At 40.9% G+C, this 19,539-nt stretch overlaps 3 protein-coding genes across 3 annotated transcripts; all 3 read right to left on the bottom strand.

The window, feature by feature from the left end:
• Positions 1 to 1,317: 1,317 nt before the first annotated feature.
• Positions 1,318 to 2,256, bottom strand: LOC122439348 (olfactory receptor 7C1-like). Its single transcript, XM_043464421.1, has one exon. The coding sequence runs from the start codon at positions 2,254 to 2,256 to the stop codon at positions 1,318 to 1,320; it is 939 nt and encodes a 312-aa protein (XP_043320356.1).
• Positions 2,257 to 10,415: 8,159 nt separating this feature from the next.
• On the bottom strand, positions 10,416 to 11,447 carry LOC122440639 (olfactory receptor-like protein OLF4). The gene has a single exon (XM_043467119.1). It carries the CDS (start codon positions 11,382 to 11,384, stop codon positions 10,416 to 10,418), a length of 969 nt encoding a protein of 322 aa, XP_043323054.1. The 5' UTR covers positions 11,385 to 11,447.
• A 7,141-nt stretch (positions 11,448 to 18,588) lies between these two features.
• LOC122439347 (olfactory receptor-like protein OLF4) lies at positions 18,589 to 19,539 on the bottom strand. The gene has a single exon (XM_043464420.1). It carries the CDS (start codon positions 19,537 to 19,539, stop codon positions 18,589 to 18,591), a length of 951 nt encoding a protein of 316 aa, XP_043320355.1.

The raw sequence follows: 19,539 nt of genomic DNA, 5'->3' as shown, positions 1-19,539 counted from the left end.
TGGCAGTGTACATGGGGAGAAATTGGCTTAATAATATTGGGACAAAAAGCTGGAGCATTACAAAAATTACTCTTGTATGTAATGAGAGCTGAAATTTATTTAGGACTTGCCACCTGCATTCCTTATGCTGAAGCTTTGCCATTTTATTCCATTTAAATCTCTTGTCACCCTTCTGAGGCATGCCTTGTTATAGGCTCATTTCAGATAGAGCAACTTAAGCACATGGGGATTGAATATTCTTTGGATAAAGAAATTGTGGTACATATACACAATGGAATATTACTCAGCCATAAAAAAGAACACAGTTGACTCAGGTCTAATAAGGTGGATAAACCTAGAGCCTGTTATACAGGGTGAAATAAGTCAGAAAGAGAAAGACAAATATCATATATTAACACATATACATGGAATCTAGAAAGATGGTACTGATAAACCTATTTGTAGGGCAGCAATGGAGACACAGATATCGCACAGACTTGTGGACACAGTGAGGGAAGGAGAGGGTGTGATGAACTGAGTGAATAGCATTGAAACATATACATTACCAGATGTAAAATTAGAATAGCCAGTGGAAATTTACTGTATGATACAGGAAGCTCACATCTGATGCTTTGTGATAACCTAGAGTTGTGGGAGGGATGGGCGGTGGGAGAGAGGTGCAAGAGAGAGGGAAGATACCTATACGTATGGCTGATTCATGTTATATATAGCAGAAACCAACACAATATTGTAAAGCAAGTATCCTCCAATTAAAAATAATTAAGTTTTTTAAAAGAAAAAAAATCGAAGAAAGATAAAAATAATGCAACAAAATATATTTATCTTATCACCATCTACTAAGATGGCATCACTGTTTGAATTCAGGAAAATTTTAGGGCTCTCTCTGGTGGCGCAGTGGCAAAGGATCCACCTGCCAATGCAGGAGACTCAAGAGACTTGAGTTCAGTCCCTGAGTTGGGAAGATCCCCTGGGGGAGGAAATGGCAACCCACTCTAGCGTTCTTGCCTGGAGAATCTGATGGACAGAAGAGCCTGAGAAGCTACACTCCACCGGGTCACAAAAAGAGTCGGACACGATTGAACACACACACACACACTCCACCCATCCTCCTGAAAACACACACCTCTCCATCTCTAGTCTACACTTGTTCCCAGTGTCCTGAGGATGGACAGTTAGCTTGCTTTTCCACCCTTGCCTCTCTCAAGAGATCCATTCCAACTTCAGAACTAAGTGCACCGAAAAATTAAGAGTCCACACTCCTAAGTGTTCTGTTCCATTGCTCTTGATCACATGTGTCCAGGCTCCAGGTCATTGTTGTCACTGGGGAGACAACGTGTTGCAGAGAAGCTTTCTCAGAGCTCTTTTCATGTCCCTGTTCCTCAGGCTGTAGATGAAAGGATTCAGCATGGGGGTGATCACGGTGTACAGGACGGAGACAAACGCCCCTGTCTGAGAGTCATGTGTCCATGTGGAGCTGAGGTAGACCCCAAGGCAGGTTCCATAGAACAAGGAGACCACCGAGAGGTGAGACCCACAAGTGGAAAACGCGTTATACTTCCCTCCTGTCGTTGAGATCCTCAGTACAGAGCAAACAATTCGAGAATAAGAGAGAAGGATGCCGGTGAGAGGAAAAAAGCCCATAACGCCTGTCACAAGATACAATACGACATTATTGATGAAGGTGTCAGAGCAGGCAAGCTTGAAGACCTCAGGGAGTTCACAGAAGTAGCGCTGGATGTCAATGATGGCGCAGAAAGAGAGCCCGGACATGGTTAAACTCTCAGGAAGCGCCCCCAGAACGCTGATGAGCCAGGTTAGAAGGAGCAACTGTGCACAGAGCCGCACGTTCATGATGACCGTGTAGTGCAGGGGGTGGCAGATGGCCACGAAGCGGTCATAGGCCATCACGGTCAGGAGTAAGTTGTCCAAAAGTCCAAAAACTGTGAAAAAGTACATCTGGGTGATGCAGCCTGCGTAGGTAATGGCTTTGCTCTGGGTCTGGATGTTCAGGAGCATCTTTGGGATGGTGGTGGAGGTGAAACAGATGTCAGACAATGACAGGTTGGAGAGAAAGAGGTACACGGGGGTGTGGAGGTGGGAGTCTGTGATGATGGCCAGGATGATGAGCCCGTTCCCAAAGATGGTGACCAGGTACAGAGAGAGGAAGAGCCCAAAGAGAACAGACTGAATCTCTGGCTTCTCAGAAAGTCCCAGGAGGAGAAATACTGGGAGCTGTGAGTGGTTTCCCAGTTGCATGTGAAAGAGTGTCTGCCAAGACAGAAGCAGAAGCGAGATTAAATCGGTGATCAACAGGCATCTTAGAAATGTGGTCACTTTTAGCTTGAACACAATATATTGATGAGACAGTGCTTTTGCTTAATGGTCTCTTCTCTCTTGTCTGTCACTTTGGGGCCTCCTAATGCCATTGTCTTCTCCTGTGTTGCCACCAGTAGCTAGAAAAGTTTCACATGAAAACTAATTTTGCACTCAAAGAAGATCTCATTTGTTTGAATACCTTGACCCTTGGTCACCCAGTCTTCTCAGATGCCTTTGTACTTTATTTGTACTTTATTATTAAACACCTTTATAATAAAATAATTATTTTATTTAAATTATTATTCATTTTATTTAATAACCATTAATTTATAATTAATTAATCAATGCCATTAATTATTAATTTTATTTAAATTTTTTACTTTAAATACTAATTAGAAAGGCATAGATCTGTGTATAATTTCCATAAACTATGATAATGATATGGTGTCTTCTACTCACTTGATTAAAATGTATAATGGACAATCATGAAATAAGGTATGGAATTATTAATTTTTTCCCAGAAAAAAATTGCTAATTTTGAAATCTCACAAAACCTGTTTTAAATACATAAAAATTATCTGGAGGCACATGAGAATAAGTGTTCCAGTGAATTTTCTAGAGCTATTTTAATCATGATACTGAAAGCCAATAGCCTGCTACAATAGCAGCGGTACAAGAAAAACCATAGACTAATCTCTAATTAGCATATTATTTAAAAAGCTCGAAGAAAATAGCAATAAAATATAAAAATATTTAGCAATTTGTCATGCAAACCAAATACTATGCCCAGGTAACATTTAATCCCAGAAAGCAACCAGTGTTTCACATTGGTAATGTATTTATTGCCATAGAGCAAATAAGTAGGAAAAAATCATCCAAAAAATTGGATAGTCTAATTGAATGTCAAAGATACTGCTTGAAAGGAGTTCTGAGGAAACTAAACAGGTTTCATTACTATGAAAATAGCTTCCTTGATCATCAGCTTATATCAACCCACACATGAAAATATTTGAGAACTCTACATGAAGATCATACAGAAGACAAATACGTGTGTCCCTACCACTACCCAATGCTGTTCTGAAATTTCAAACCAGTATGACCAAAGAATAAAATAGCAATCCTATGGTCACATCTTGGGTAAAAGTAAATTGATCACATTTTCAGATGATAAACTGGCTACCTAAAATCAGTCGGAGAGCTATTACAACTAAGAAGTCATTCTGGTGAAACTAGATTGAAATACAAACATGCATCATTTTCTTTCCCATTTCCAGCAATAAACAGATGCACAATAGAAAAAAAAACACATTCTATTTGAAATTGTACAAAAATAGGGCTTCCCTGGTGGCTCAGGCGGTAAAGAACCTGCCTGCAACGAGGGAGACCCAGGTTCGACCCCTGGGTTGGGAAGATCCCCTGGAAAAGGGAATGGCTACTTAAACTCTAGTATTTTTGCCTGGAGAGTTCCATAGACAGAGGAAACAGTGGGCTACAGTCCATGGGGTGCAAAGGGCCAGACACGACTGAGTGACTGATACATATGACATACACAGCCTAACGTCTGGCTCATTGAAGGCGCTTAAGAAATGATATAAATAGCAATGAATATTTATTAAACTTACCAGGCACAGGAATCGTGCTCATCTCTTCCCCTGAATGGTCTCATTTCATCTCCCTGGAAACAAATGGGATGAGAGTGCTGTCATTCATGTACATCACAGAGACAACTGAAAGTGGCTGTGTGTGCTCGCTGATTTGTTAATGAGGCGTGTGGCCCCTCTGATGTGCAGGTTACAGTAAGCCGAGCAGGAGGAGACTGGGCACTGGGTAAAATGTTAGGGGAAGACCAGTGTAGCCCAGGAGAAAACTAGGAGAGAGATGGTTCCTGATGAGTTAGGAGAGGGTTGTAGAAATAATGTGGGAATGAGCAGAAGGCAAGGGAGATGAGGAGAGGGAAGAGACTGTAATTAAACTTGAGGATTCCTTCTTGGTTAGCACTTGAACATTTCAGAATCATTTTTAATCTATAGATTTGTCCAATTTTCTTACTCCTGACAGTGCTCCTGGGGAAATTCCTCTATTTCCCAAAGATGCTCTGTGCTGTTATTTCCAATCTGATGGACTCATCCCAGGAAGGTGAATCGTGTAGCCAGCAGCTGTGTCTCCATCAGGGAGCTGGTGCCAGGCACCTGGAGAAGGGAATGGCAACCCACTCCAGTATTCTTGCCTGGAGACTCCCATGGACAGAGGAGCCTGATGGGCTACAGTTCGTGGGGTCACAAAGAGTTGGACATTATTGAACAACTCACAACACATGGATCTCTAGACCAGGGTGATGTTTCTAGGAAGCATGAGAGAATGTCTTTTCCCCCTCATATTTGTGAACTGAAGGTGAGGGGCAAAGTGTATTGTGCTCCAGAAGCTGAATTCTCAAAGCTTCTCATTAAAATTTTTTATTTTTGTAAGCTTGGGGCAATATAACTGCAGGAATATGGGGACTATAATCAAAATGGAAAAAAATTTCAGTTATGTCCTTAGGGGTAGATGTTGGAAGAATGTGTCTTCTCCCACTGGGACCATTAAAACCTTTTTTATTATGGAAAATTCAAACACACACAGAAGTGAAGAGTAGTGAAGAGTGTAATGAACACTCATCAATTCATCAATGGGTTTCACAAGTTCCTGACCTGTAACCTGGCCGCATGACTCCTGTTCACATGAGATGATTATTTTTAAGCAATTCCCACATATTTTTACCTATTAATATTTAAGCAACTTCAGCATGTCTCTCTAAAAGAAAAGGATAATTAAAAAAACCAGATAGCCCCATCACTATTGAAATCTAGTTAGTTCTTGAATTATGACCAGCAAGAACAAATTGACCCCAGATCATATAAGATGTATATGTAAATATTTTGATTATTATTCTTTTTTAAAATTAATTTTTATTGGAGTCACTTTACAATGTGGTGTTAAGTACTGCTATACAACAAAATGAATCAGCTATGTGTATACATATATCCCCTATTTTTTAGATTTCCGTCTTATTTAGGTCCCACAGAGCATCGAGTAGAGTTCCCCGTGCTATACAGTAGGTTCTCATTCGTTATGTATTTTATACATAGTAGTGTATATATATATCTGTCTCAATCTCCCAATTTATCCTCCTTCCTCCCCTCTCTCTCCCCAGTATCCCTATATGTCGGCTGTGTGTCTGTTTCTGCTTTGCAAATAAATTCATCTATAACATTTTTCTAGATTCCACGTAACAGCAATATTATATGCTATTTGTTTTTCTCTTTCTGACTTATATCTCTCTATATGACAGTGTCCAGGTCCATCCACGCCTCTGCAAATGGCGCTATTTCATTCCTTTTTATGGCTGAATGGTATTCCACTGTGTGTGTGTATGTGTGTGTGTGTGTGTGTGTATACACCACATTTTATTTACCCCCTCTTCTGCTATTTGTATGTAATTTTGAAAGAAAAGCATTTCACTTATTTTGAAGGCTGTGATACATTCAGTAGTTGATCCTTCTACCTGAAGTTTCTTCAGTGTCATCAAATAACATACACCTGAAAAAGACTTTGTTTCACAGTAAGATAAAAAGATTAGCCTGGTTTATCCACGTTAGTGAAATGTAATAACGAGATCCTCTAAATACTGAATGAGAATAAGAAAATTGAGGCCAAAGAACATTTAATATGCTATGCTGCTGGTTTTGAAGATTGAGAAAGGACCATGAACCAAGGAATGTAGGTGGCTACCAGAAAGTCATTTAGGAGGGAAATGCATTTTCTTCTGGAGCATCTAGATGGATCCCAGCACTGCAAACATGTGGACTTTAGTCCATTGAGACCCATTCCAGTTTGAGCTTTGGATCTGTAGAACTTCAAGTTATTATCTATCTATTTATATCTATCTATGGACAGAGGTTCCTAACATTGTACAGGAAGTGGTGATCAAAACCATCCCCAAGAAAAAGAAATGTAAAAAGACAAAATGGATGTCTGAGGAGGGCTTACAAATAGCTGAGAAAAGAAGAGAAGCTAAAGCAAGGGAGGAAAGGAGAGACATAACCATCTGAATGTAGAGTTCCAAAGAATAGCAAGGAGAGATAAGAACGCCTTCCTAAGTCATCAATGAAAAGAAATAGAGGAAAACAATAGAATGGGAAAGACTAGGGATCTCTTCAAGAAAATTAGAGATACCAAGGGAACATTTCATGCAAAGATGATCACAATAAAAGAAATGGTATGGACCTAACAGAAGCAGCAGATATTAAGAAGAGATGGCAAGAATACACAGTAGAACTACACAAAAAGTCTTAAATGACCCAGATAACCACGTTGGTGTGATCACTCACCTAGAGCCAGACATCCTGGAGTGTGAAGTCAAGTGGGCCTTAGGAAGCATCACTACGAACAAAGCTAGTGGAGGTGATGGAATTCCAGCTGAGCTGGAATCCTAAAAGATGATGCTGAGAAAGTGCTGCACTCAGTATGCCAGCAAATTTGGAAAACTCAGCAATAGCCACGGGACTGGAAAAAGTCAGTTTTCATTCCAATCCCGAAGAATGTTCAAACTACTGCACAATTGCACTCATCTCACAATCTAGCAAAGTAATGCTCAAAGTTCTCTAAGCTACGCTTCAATCGTATGTGAACTGAGAACTTCCTGATGTTCAAACTGGATTCAAAAAAGGCAGAGGAAGAACCAGAGATCAAATTGCCAACATCTGTTGGATCATCAAAATAGCAAGAGAGTTCCAGAAAAACATCCACTTCTGCTTCATTGACTACACTAAAGTCTTTGATTGTGCAGATCACAATGAACTGTGTTTCTTAAAGAGATGGGAATACCAGACCATCTTACCTGCCTCCTGACAAATCTCTATTCAGGTCAGGAAGTGACAGTTAGAACCGGACATGGAACAGTGGACTGGTTCCAGATTGGGAAAGGAGTACATCAAGGCTGTACCCTGTCACCCTGCTGATTTAACTTATATGCAGAGTACATCATGCAAAATGCTGGGCTGGATGCAGCACAAACTGGAATCAAGATTGCCGGGAGACACACCAATAACCTCAGATATGCAGATGTTACCACTCTTAAGGCAGAAAGCAAGGAGGAACTAAAGAGCTTCTTGATGAAAGTGAAAAAGGAGAGTGAAAAAGCTGACCTAAAACTCAATATTCAAAAAACAAAGATCATGGCATCCAATCCCATCACTTCAGGGCAAATAGATGGGGAAACAATGGAAACAGTGAGAGACTATTTTCTTGGGCTCCAAAATACTGGGGATGATGACTGTAGCCATGAAATTAAAAGATGCTTGCCCACTGGAAGAAAAGTTATGACTAATCTAGACAGCATGTTAAAAAGCAAAGACATTACTTCGCTGATGAAGGTCTGTCTAGTCAAAGCTATGGTTTTTCCAGGAGTCATGTAGGGATGTGTGAGTTGGACTATAAAAAAAGCTGAGTACTGAAGAATTGATGCTTTTGAATTATGGTGTTGGAAAAGACCCTTGAGAGTCCTTTGGACTGCAAGGAGATCCAACCAGTCAATCCTGAGAGAAATCAATCCTGAATACTCATTGGAAGGACTGATGCTGAAGCTGAAGCTCCTATATTTTGGCCACCTGATGTGAAGAGCCGACTCATGAGAAAAGCCCCTGCTGTTGGAAAAGACTGAAGGCAAGAGGAGAAGGGGACAACAGAGGATGAGATGGTTGGATGGTATCACCAACTCAATGAACATGAGCTTGAGCAAGCTCCGGGAGTTGGAGATGGACAGGGAAGCCTGGCATGCTGCAGTCGATGGGATTGCAAAGAATCAGACAGGACTGAGCAACTGAACTGAACTGACTTATCCATCCATCTATCTATCTACTTATCTATCTTTGTATATACACACACATGCATAACATATATACATAGCTATGACGGGGTAATTTGTTACAGTAGTATGCGTGCGTGCTTAGTTGTTCAGCTGTGTCCCATTCTTTGGGACTTCATGGACTGTAGCCTGCCACACTTCAGTGTACACGGGATTTTCCAGGCAAGAATACTGGAGTGCATTTCCATTTCCTACTCCAGGGGATCTTCCTGACCCAGCGATTGAACTCACTTCTCTTGCATCTCTTGCACTGTCAGATGGATACCACTCTGACACCTGGGAAGCCCCAGTAAAATATAAATCATATATTTTTATCCAATAAGATTTTGTTTAAAAAAACTGAGATTAAGCCTCTCAGTTTATTCACTTAGGTTCCTCCAGGTAGTATTTTCTATTGAAATCCCACCTTAATAGAAGAAAATTAGAGTCAATTTGGAGACAGTTGTTTCCATTAACTGATACAGTGAATCCCACACTGCATGAGTGTAAATATGGTTTTGATTTTGAGACTTTGAGGTGTTAAGATGGAAAAAGTAATTAAAATTATTAAATTAGATCACTCATTCTACCTTAAATCTTTGTGCTTAAATTTCTACTTTCCTTGGATTTCATGTTAACTAGACAATGTTCGTTTTTAAAATTTCTTTACCTTCCAACAGTCTTGTAAGATTTCTTTTAATAGAATAAATTGGATTATAAATGATTTGGTGTGCATGTACATATGTGTGTGTGTGAACATGGTTATTTGAAAGAGAAATGTATACAAATAGAGACACGTATTGGGCTTCTCAGGTGGCACCAGCAATAAAGATTCTGCCTGCCAATGCAGGAGACTTGGGTTCTATCCTGGGTTGGGAAGATCCCCTGGAGGAGGGTATGGCAACCCACTCCAGTATTTTTGCCTGGAGAATCCCATGGACAGAGGAGCCTGGCGGGCTACAGTCTATGGGGTTGCAGAGAGTTGGACACCAATGAGTGACAAACTCTTGCACATATACACAAGTATCTTTTGTGTAGTAATAAATGTTTGATTAATATTTTCCTCATCGTATTTAAAGTCAAGTTCAACTCTAAGGCCATATTATGTAAATCTGTTTATTCATCTTTGTCTTTCTGTGTAGCTTCCACTTGGAGACATCTATTTTATTATCAATTTTTGCCAGTGTCAGTTGTAAACATGGAGGACATCAATCTGAATAACAACAGAAATCAAAAGAGTAGAAAAATACCCATGAACAACTATAACAAGGTATATGTTAAGGTCTGGAGTATTCGGAAGAGCAGTTAAGGAAGTGATATATAAAGGAATGAGACTCACAAAAGGAAAACAGTGGTCTCAGATTTTTTTTTTTCTGTTACAAGCTTATGTAAGTAGCTTTGATTGCCAAGAGAATGAGACTCACAAAAGGAAAACAGTGGTCTCAGATTTTTTTTTTTTCTTTCTGTTACAAGCTTATGTAAGTAGCTGTAATTGCCAAGAGTATTTTTTCTTTTTTTTCCATAGGGGCCTTCTCCCATGGCTTAGCAGTAAAAGAATCCACCTGCAATTCAGGAGACATGGGTTCAAGCCCTGGGTTGGGAAGATCCCCTGGAGTTGGTCATGGCAACCCACCCTAGTATTTTTGCTTGGAGAATCCCATGGACAGAGGAACCTGGTGGGCTAGAGTCTATAGGGTCCCACAGAGTCGTACATGACTGAAGTAACTTAGCATGCATGCATACAACCTTGAGATAATGGGAAAATCCAAATATCTTAGATCCATGGTTGAAGATAACCTTGGAATAATAGGATAATGACAAAGGGAAAAATTAAAAAAAAACTTTATTAGAATATAGTTGCTTTACGATGTTAACTTATGCTATACTGTAAAGTGTATGGATACACATATCCCCTCGTTTTGGATTTCCTTCCTATTAGGTCACCACAGAGCACTGAGTAGAACTCCCTGTGGTATACACTAGTTCTCATTAGTTATCTATTTTAAACCTAGTATCAACAGTGTATATTGTCAGTCCCAATCTTCCAAGAGAATTCTTGAATATAAGAGAGAGCACAAAGTTTCATAAAATGAGTTGCATAAATTCTGTAGAGAAGTTGAGATAAAAGAAATGGAAATTCCAATAAGGGACTGACGAGGCATGTTTTACTTACTTCCATATCTGATATAAACTGCAATTTCTGGCTCTGAGGCTTTCATCATGGGCACTTCTTAAGCCTTAGGACCACATGTCCTTTTAGAGTTGCCTTCCCCAAGAACATTTTCAGAGCCCTCTTTATGTCTTTGTTCCTCAGACTGTAGATGAAGGGGTTCAGCATGGGTGTGACCACAGTGTACATCACTGAGGCTTTTGCATTTGAATGGGAACTGTGGGTAGCAGCAGAGCTCATATACACTCCTAAGCTCGTACAATAAAATAAAGAGACTACTGAGAGGTGAGATGCACAGGTGGAAAGGGCCTTATACCTCCCCTGAGATGATGAAATTCCATATATGGAGGACACTATCTTAGAATATGAGTAAAGGATACCAGTAAGAGAACCAACACCCAGCAGGACAGCTGCAAAACACATCACCATGTTATTGGGAAAGGTGTCAGAACAAGCAAGTTGTACCATTTGATTGAGTTCACAGAAAAAGTGAGGGATGTGCAAGTCTGTACAGAAGGATAGTCGCAACACCATTAAGCTTTCTAACAAGGAATGCAGGGCACTCATGACCCAGGACACCAGCACCAGCAGTGCACAGAGCCGGGGGCTCATGATGACCGTGTAGTGCAGAGGGTGGCAGATGGCCACAAAGCGGTCGTAGGCCATCACGGTCAGGAGGAAGTTGTCTAACACTGCAAAGAGTACAAAAAAATACATCTGTGTGATGCAACCTTCATAAGTTATAACTTTGCTCTGTGTCTGGATGTTCCACAGCATCTTTGGGATGGTGGTGGAGCTGAAACAGATGTCTACAAAGGACAGGTTGGAGAGGAAAAAGTACATGGGGGTGTGGAGGTGGGAGTCTGAGCACACAGCCAGGTTGATGAGCAGGTTTCCAAGCACAGTGATCAGGTACATGGAGAGGAAAAGCCCAAAGATGAGGGGCTGCAGTGCTCGTTCCTCTGAAAATCCCAGGAGAAGAAATTCTGAAATTTCTGTGTCATTTCGTGGGTTCATGTGGTAGAGGTGACTGTAAGGAAGGGTAAAATAACATGACTAATTTTCACACAGATAGGCATTACTCACATTGTTTAAATAATACAATTCATATTTGGTCATCAAGAAATCAATATTTTACGTATGGTTCTTATCCCCTTCAGAGAATTCCCCACGCCTTCTCTAGTAAGCAAACTTGCCCCATTTTTAACTTTTCCCCCATTATGTCATGTATTCACAGTTTTAATGAGAAATTCCTGCACTTGAAAATTGAATTGCAACAATGTTTCCCATATAGTCTATGCAGGGATTGTGATATGTTAAAAAACAAAAGCTCCTGAAATCCAGATTGGAGAAAGAACATAAGCAAGTTAAAAACTTGTATATCATGTTTAGGGGTCTTCCTTGGTGGCTCAGATGGTAAACAATTTGCCCACAATGCAGGAGAACCATGTTCACTCCCTGGGTTGGGAAGATATCCTGGAGAAGGGAATGGCAACCCACTCCATAATTCTTGCCTGGGAAATGCCATGGACAGAGGAGCCTGGTGGGCTTTAGTCCATGGGGTCACAAAGAGTCAGACACAACTGAGCAACTAAGTGCACACACACACACATGTTAGATGATTACAGATATTATAACAAGCATGCTAGATGACTACAGGTATTATAAAGTAAAAGGAAGTATGTAGAAGGAAGAGAGAGAAGGAGGTGTGTGTGTGCTAATTTTTATGCATGTTCAGGCCAGACCTGCCAAAAATGTGATTCTTGAACAGAGAGCCAGTAGTTGAGCACTTGTGGGGAAGTGTGTGCCTGAAAAGGGAACAGCCAGTTCACAGGTCTGCACAGCACAAAGCTGTTTGTTTAAGATGTTCCAGTTCAAAAAGAGGAAGCCGGTCTGGTGAGGGAGATCAGCAGGATGGAGAAGGAGAGGTGGTGTCTCAGGATGCTGAGGAAAAAGGAGGCTTCCTGCAGCTGGTGAAACCTCAAGTGGCAAGGAGTCCCTCATCCACATGTGTATCTCCAACACTTTATGAAATTCAATATAAAAAACCCCACAGCCATATGAAACAAAATTGAAGGAAAATCCAAAACCAACTTCTAGAAGAAAAACTATAAACATTATATTTTCGTCAAAAATGTACAAGAGTTATACTTTAATTAAAATTAATTAGTTAATTAAATTTATGAAAAGGCACTTCTCCTTGGAAGGAAAGCTATGCAAACCTAGACAGCATATTAAAAAGCAGAGACATCATTTTGTGACAAAGCAGTCAAAGCTATGGTTTCCAGTAGTCATGTACGAATGTGAGATTTGGTCCATAAAGAAGGTTGAGTGCTGGAAAATTGATGCTTTCAAGTTATGGTGCTAGAGAGGACTCTTGAGAGTCCCTTGGAATGCAAGGAGATCAAACCATCAATCCTAAGGGAAATCAACCACGAATATTCATTGGAAGGACTGATGCTGAAGCTGAAGCTCTAATACTTTGGCCACCTAATGCAAAGAGATGACTCACTGGAAAAGACCCTGAAGCTGGGAAACATGGAAGACAAAAGGAGAAGGGGATGGCAGAGGATGAGATGGTTAGATAGCATCACCAACTCAATGGACTTGAATTTGAGCAAATTCTGGGAGACAGTGATAGCGAAGCCTGGCATTCTATAGTCCATGGGGTCACAAAGAGTCAGACATGACTTAGCCACTGAACAGCAACATGTTTTAATTATATAAGCTTGGGTCACTGACTCATTATAGATTACCAAAGACTTGGAAATAAAAGAATAAGACAGAAGGTCTTTTAAAACTTGGGTAGGAAGCAGTATCTAAGTTACAATTTCCTCTTACATAGAAACATATGTATTCAAATATGCATATGGAAGATAGAGGTGATCTTTAGTCAAGTGTAAAGAGAAATGCCTTCCAAATGGTGGCTGAATATGATGTAAGTTTTAGAAATATTGTGCAACTTCAAGAAATAAAAATACAATGTCTAACCACAAAGAACAAAAGCAAGTAATAAGGGATGTGAGAAGTAGTTGGATATATGTATAAAGTATGATTTATTAGCATCAAGCCGTCCCTGGTGGTGACTCAGATGGTAAAGAATCTGTCTGCATTACAGGTGACCTGGGTTCAACCTCTGGGTTGGGAAGATCCTCTGGAGAAGGGAATGGCAACCCACTCCAGTATTCTTGCCTGGAGAATTCCATGACAAAGAACCTGACAGGTTACAGTCCATGGGATTGCAAAAAATTGGACCCAACTGAGCATCTAACACAATCACAACAACACAATGCAGAAGAACACTCATTTTCATTTTTGGTGAAAGTAGTGAAGAATGTGTAAGTGACTGCTCTATTCTTTCAGTTAAAAAAATTAAAAAGCAATGAAAAGAACAGAATATAACTGACTTGTTGATTTTACCACACAAAATTTAAAACTCCCAGACATTCTGCACAAAACTTGTATACATACATAAAATAACCAAGTGGCAAAGAGCAAACATGATGAAAAAACTTTTAGTCTTTGAAAGAATACAATCAAAAGCAAGAATCCTGCCAAATTCATGATGCAAAAGCAAAGGCATTGAACAGACAATTTTTAACTAACTTTCTTATTAATATATAAATATATTCAGCCTCACTGGTAATGACATAATTGCAAAGAAAGCTAATTAGCATATCCATTTTTACATAATAAATGCTATTTAATTTGCATATTAGGAGGGAGGAGATACTGTGAAAGGTATGTCTCATGAACTACTTTTGTAGGGAAATGTTTGCCAGTATTCCTTTGTCTGGATCCCTCTCATTGTAGTCACATAGGCTCCATCTTAAAAAATAAAAGTCCTTACATGTCTGTACAACCCTCCACAGCTAATGCTCAGTATCTCTACTTCAGTTAATAGCAAAAATCCTTGGACTTTGCTTCTACTTTTACTGGAAGCTTTACACCTCCAACTCACTCTCATAATTGAGCCTTTATGTCCATCATTTAATGGCTAACACTGACTTTTGCACTTCTCAGTCGCTCATTCATGTCTGACTCTTTCCAAGCCCAAGGACTGTAGCCTGCCAGTCTCCTCTGTCCATGGGATTCTCAAGGCAAGAATACTGGAGTCGGTTGCCATTTCCTTCTCCAGGGAATCCTCCTGACTCAGGGATCCAACCCTATCTCCTCATTGAAGGCAGGTTCTTTATCACTGTGCCACCAGGAATTCAATATTTGCATTTCTTTTTGCATTATAAATTAAAACATTAATTAATCAAGTAAAGAAACAACCCCAGTGATCTTGGTTATGAGTTAGTCCAGACTGGCTCAGGTGAACTCAGGTAAATGTTCTTGCCTCCATTCCATTTGACCTTCTCCTGCAGTATTTCCTAGACTCTTGGCCTCACCTGGGTGGAGTCTCTGAGAGGAAGTTTGCAACATAGATGTCCCAGGTGCTCTTGGATGACTGACGATGGAGACAGAAGCTGTTTCCAGACAAGACAATGGGATGGAGTCAAGCATTGGTCTTCTAGTCGAATTATGAGTCTGCAAGCAACAGCTCTGTCCTGTCTATCCCAAGGTTGCTCAGGCTGAGGGATGCAGCAGAGGAGATATTTACAGCTCCCCATGTCTGCTCATTAGGTACAATTCCCTCCTGTTAGCACCATCTCTAATAATTGATATCCCTGTGGGACACTGGTCTGGACAGATAAGAAAACTTTCTTTTCGTTTTCTGTTTCTAGGTGACAATGTCAGATGGATATAGAATTTATTACTTCTCTCCATGATCTTTCCTGTCCTGGGGGAGTAAAACTTAAGGTCCTATCCCAATCCCCAGTCCACATTTTCTCCAGAGTCTAAGATTGAGGTTTCTGTCTTGACTAGGTCTGTGATCAAAGCATTTACTCCTGGTGGGTCCCAGCCCCTAATATCTCTAGAAAATTACTATTCTCACCTTCAAGCAGTGGGATAAATTTGTTCTTTTAATGTAAAACCTTGGGCAGTACACTGCTTGAATTCATTACAGTTTTGTCAAAAATGTTAGGAATTTTGCACTTAAAGCAAAAGTTAAGACCTGTCAGTTCCTCATTAGAAAATGTTTTTAATTATAAGATCTTAGCTCCTTTTGGAGTTTCTACAGCTTAATTTTTAGAAAACTCCATTCTATGTGGTAAGTGTAAAGTGCTAGCCACTCAGTTGTGTCTGACTCTTGTGACCCCATGGACTGTAGCCCGCCAGGCTCCTCTGTCCATGGAATTCTCCAGGCAAGAATACTGGAGTGGGCTGCCATTTCCTCCTTTAGGGGATCTTCCCAACCCAGGGATTGAACCTGGGTCTCCTGCATCGGCAGGTGGATTCTTTACCATCTGAGCCTCCAGGGAAGGATAGTACTTCTATGAACTCCATTTTCCATTGCAGAAATGGGCTTCATAGGGATTAGTGATCTGCCAGTTATAATCTGAGTAAGGTACGAGACCTTTTCTGGAATTCTCCAGTTGTTCCCAGCTTTCAAACGCTGGGACAGTGGTTCTCAGTCAGAGATACTTTTACCCTGGGTGATATTTGGTCATGTCTGAAGGGGTGCTGCTAAACAGCCATACAATAATGCCCAATCAGCACCCAACCCAAATAATGATCCTGCCCAAAAGGAAAACAGTGAGAAAATGATTAAACCTAACCTAGACCAGCACTTTCCCACATCACTGTTCATACCAGCCACCCAGATGCAGGTTCAAAAGCAGCTTCTGATCAGCAGATCTTGCCTGGTGGTGTTGATGATACAGGTACTGGATTTTGACCATTGTTGAGTAAACGAGGCTGTGGTTATGTTTTAGAGTCTTCTACAGAGTTTTACATGTTCTCTATTGCAAATCATCTTTGGATGAAATTTTGAAGAAACGCATGCACATTCATTCCAGAGGCTGTGAAAACCTGTGTCCAATTTGTGTGTCCCATTCATGGATCACAGCCTCATCGTGGCAAGGAGGCTTGTGTAACTCAGTGAAGCTATGAGCCATGCCATGCAGGGCCACCCAAGACAGGCAGTTCATAGTAGAGAGTTCTGACAAAACATGGTCCACTGGAGGAGGGAATGGCAACCCACTTCAGTATTCTTGCCACAAGAACCCCATGAACAGTATGAAAAGGCAAAAAGGACCCTTGAATCACCCCAAATAATGCACTTCTGGGAAAGCTGGTGTAGTAGGCAGAATAGGGCTTCCAAAAGATGTCCATGTTCATATCCCTATAATCTGTGAATATGTCATTTTACATAGCAGGGATGTTTAAATTAAGGTGGTTAGTTGAATAAAGTTCCTAATAAGTCACTTTAAGACAATTAGCCATGATTATTAATCAATGATCCTCTAAACACGGATGACAGAGGTAGAAGAATTGAACTCATAGAGATATTTGAAAATCTTAAACTGTTAACTTTGGTGATGTGGCAGTAGTCAAGGAATGCAAGTATTCTCTAGGAACTGGAATAGGACAAGAAACAGATTCTTCCCTGGAGCCTCCAGCAGTAATCTGTTGCAGGAAGGGGAACACTCCAGGGCCTGAAACTGGGCTCTTGTCTAACACTCAGAAGTGAATTGTCTGAGGAGACATGCATTCTGACAAAGCATGAGACTTTATTCCTTTGATATGCACCTCAGCTATCTGGGGTTCCCTGGTGGCTCATATGGTAAAGAATCTAGCTGCAATGATGGATACCTGAGTTTGATCCCCGAGTTGGGATGATCCCCTGGAGAAGGGACTGGCTACCCACTCCAGTATTCTTGCCTGGACAATTCATGGACAGAGGAGTCTGGTGGGCTACAGTGCATGGGGTTTCAAAGAGACACAACTGAGTGACTAACACTTTCACTTTCATTCTGTGTTTTTCACATCCTGAGCTTCCTTGGGGCTCACCATGGGGAGTGGCAGCAGTTTGATGGCTGCTAGAGGGCAGAAGGAGAAGGGGACGACAGAGGATAAGATGGTTGGATGGCATCACTGACTCAATGGACATGGGTTTGGGTGGACCCCGGGAGTTGGTGATGGACAGGGAGGCCTGGTGTGCTGTGGTTCATGGGGTTGCAAAGAGTCAGACACGACTGAGCAACTGAACTGAACTGAACTGAGATGGCAGATAATCTTTCCTTCCTGAGTTCCCTCAGGGCTCATCGGCTCACCAGCTCACCTTCTGTGGTGGCTGAAATTGCTGATTATTAACATCTGTTGTTTACTGATATGGCAGGAAATATTCCATTCCTCAGTTCCTCCTCTTGGTCTGGAATTTGACTAATATTTGGAAGATATTTCATCACTAATTTTTGTCCTTAACTTGGGATTTCTAGTTTTCTTTAATTTACAAAAAATCTTTTGACATTCAGACTATCTGCCCCTTGTTGCAAAACTTCTGCATGGTCTGGTTCCTACCCCCGTCTCCTTGGAGCTCTCTGCTCAGGTTACTTGAGATGCTGTTTTCAGTCAACAGTGTAATGATCTGATATATTTATGTTTTCTAAAATAGTTACCATGACAAATTTAGCCAACTTTACCTGAAAAAAATTACCATTTTTCTTCTTGTGGTGGAACATTGAAGAATTACTCTCTTAGCAACTTTCAAAGATGTAATAGAGAATCACTAGCTGCTGTCACCATGCTCTCTTAGCTCCTCAAGACATCTTCATTTTTAACTGGAAGCTTGTACCTTTTGATCAACATCTCTCCAAAAGCCTCGGTTCCCGGAAACCACTATTCTACTCTTTATTTGCATAATTTTGGCTTTTCAAAAAGATTCCACATATACATGACCTATGCAGTAAGAAATGGCAACCCACTCCAGTACAGAGGAGGCTGGTGGGCTACAGTCTGTGGGATAGCAAAGACTCAGACACAACTGAGAGACTGAGTATGCCTGCATGCATGACATAATAATATATTTGTATCAAGGAATATAGCTAATCACATGACAATGGAAATTCCCCAAATTGTTTAGATCCAATGTTGAGAATAAATTTGAGAGAGTGGGAAAACCATAACACAGAAAGACTCTTGAAAATGAGAGAGATCACAAATCTTAATCAAGTGAGTGAAATTAAGTTATATGGAGGAGTTCAAAGAAATTTAACTTCTAGGAAATAAATAAAAGGAGCATGTCCTACTTCTTCAATCTAATGAAAGAATCTGAAAAAAGATCTGCAATTTCTGGCTCTGGGTTTTGAATCCTTCAATCAGGTGGACTTCTTCAGCTGAAGACAAATGGCCTTTTTATAGCTGCCTTTCTGAAGAATGCTTGCAGAGCCCTCTTTATGTCTTTGTTCCTCAGACTGTAGATGAAGGGGTTCAGCATGGGTGTGACCACAGTGTACATCACAGAGGCAATTTCACTTGAGTGTGAGCTCTGGGTAGCAGCAGAGCTAAGGTATACTCCTAAGCTCGTACAATAAAATAAGAAGACCACAGAGAGGTGAGACACACAGGTGGAAGAGGCTTTAAGCTTTCCCTGAGCTGAGGAGATTCCACATATGGAGGAAACTATCTTAGAGTAAGAGTAACATATCCCAGACAGGGGAGCACCAGCCAGCAACCCAGCTGCAAAATACATCACCATGTCATTAAGAAAGTTGTCAGAACAGGCAAGTTGGACCATCTGATTGAGTTCACAGAAATAGTGAGGGATTTCCAGCTCTCCACAGAAGGACAGTCTCAACACCATTAAGGTCTGTAACAAGGAATGAAGGACACTGATGGCCCAGCTAACCAGAAGCAGAATTCCACAGATTTGGGGGTTCATGATGACCGTGTAGTGCAGGGGGTGGCAGATGGCCACATACCGATCATAGGCCATCACAGTCAGGAGGAAGTCATCTAACCCTGCGAACAGTATAAAAAAAAACATCTGGGTGATGCAGCCTTCGTAGGTGATAACTTTGCTCTGTGTCTGGATGTTCCACAGCATCTTTGGGATGGTAGTGGTGGTGAGGCAGATGTCTACCAAGGACAGGTTGGAGAGGAAGAAGTACATGGGGGTGTGGAGGTGGGGGTCTGAGACAGCCAGGATGATGAGGAGGTTTCCAAACACATTGATCAGGTACATGCAGAGGAAAAGCCCAGATATGAGGGGCTGCAGTTCTGGTTCCTCTGAGAATCCCAGAAGAAGAAATTCTGAAACTCCTGTGATGTTCGTTGATGCCAT

Source organism: Cervus canadensis, chromosome 4, assembly GCF_019320065.1.
Source record: "Cervus canadensis isolate Bull #8, Minnesota chromosome 4, ASM1932006v1, whole genome shotgun sequence".
In the NCBI taxonomy this organism is placed as follows: Eukaryota; Metazoa; Chordata; class Mammalia; order Artiodactyla; family Cervidae; genus Cervus; species Cervus canadensis.
This window is presented reverse-complemented; position numbering and strand designations above follow the sequence as displayed.

Bases quoted from the DNA above. Each gene is read 5' to 3' on its own strand.
- LOC122439348 (XM_043464421.1), bottom strand. From the start codon at position 2,256: ATGCAACTGGGAAACCACTCACAGCTCCCAGTATTTCTCCTCCTGGGA.
- LOC122440639 (XM_043467119.1), bottom strand. From the start codon at position 11,384: ATGAACCCACGAAATGACACAGAAATTTCAGAATTTCTTCTCCTGGGA.
- LOC122439347 (XM_043464420.1), bottom strand. From the start codon at position 19,539: ATGGCATCAACGAACATCACAGGAGTTTCAGAATTTCTTCTTCTGGGA.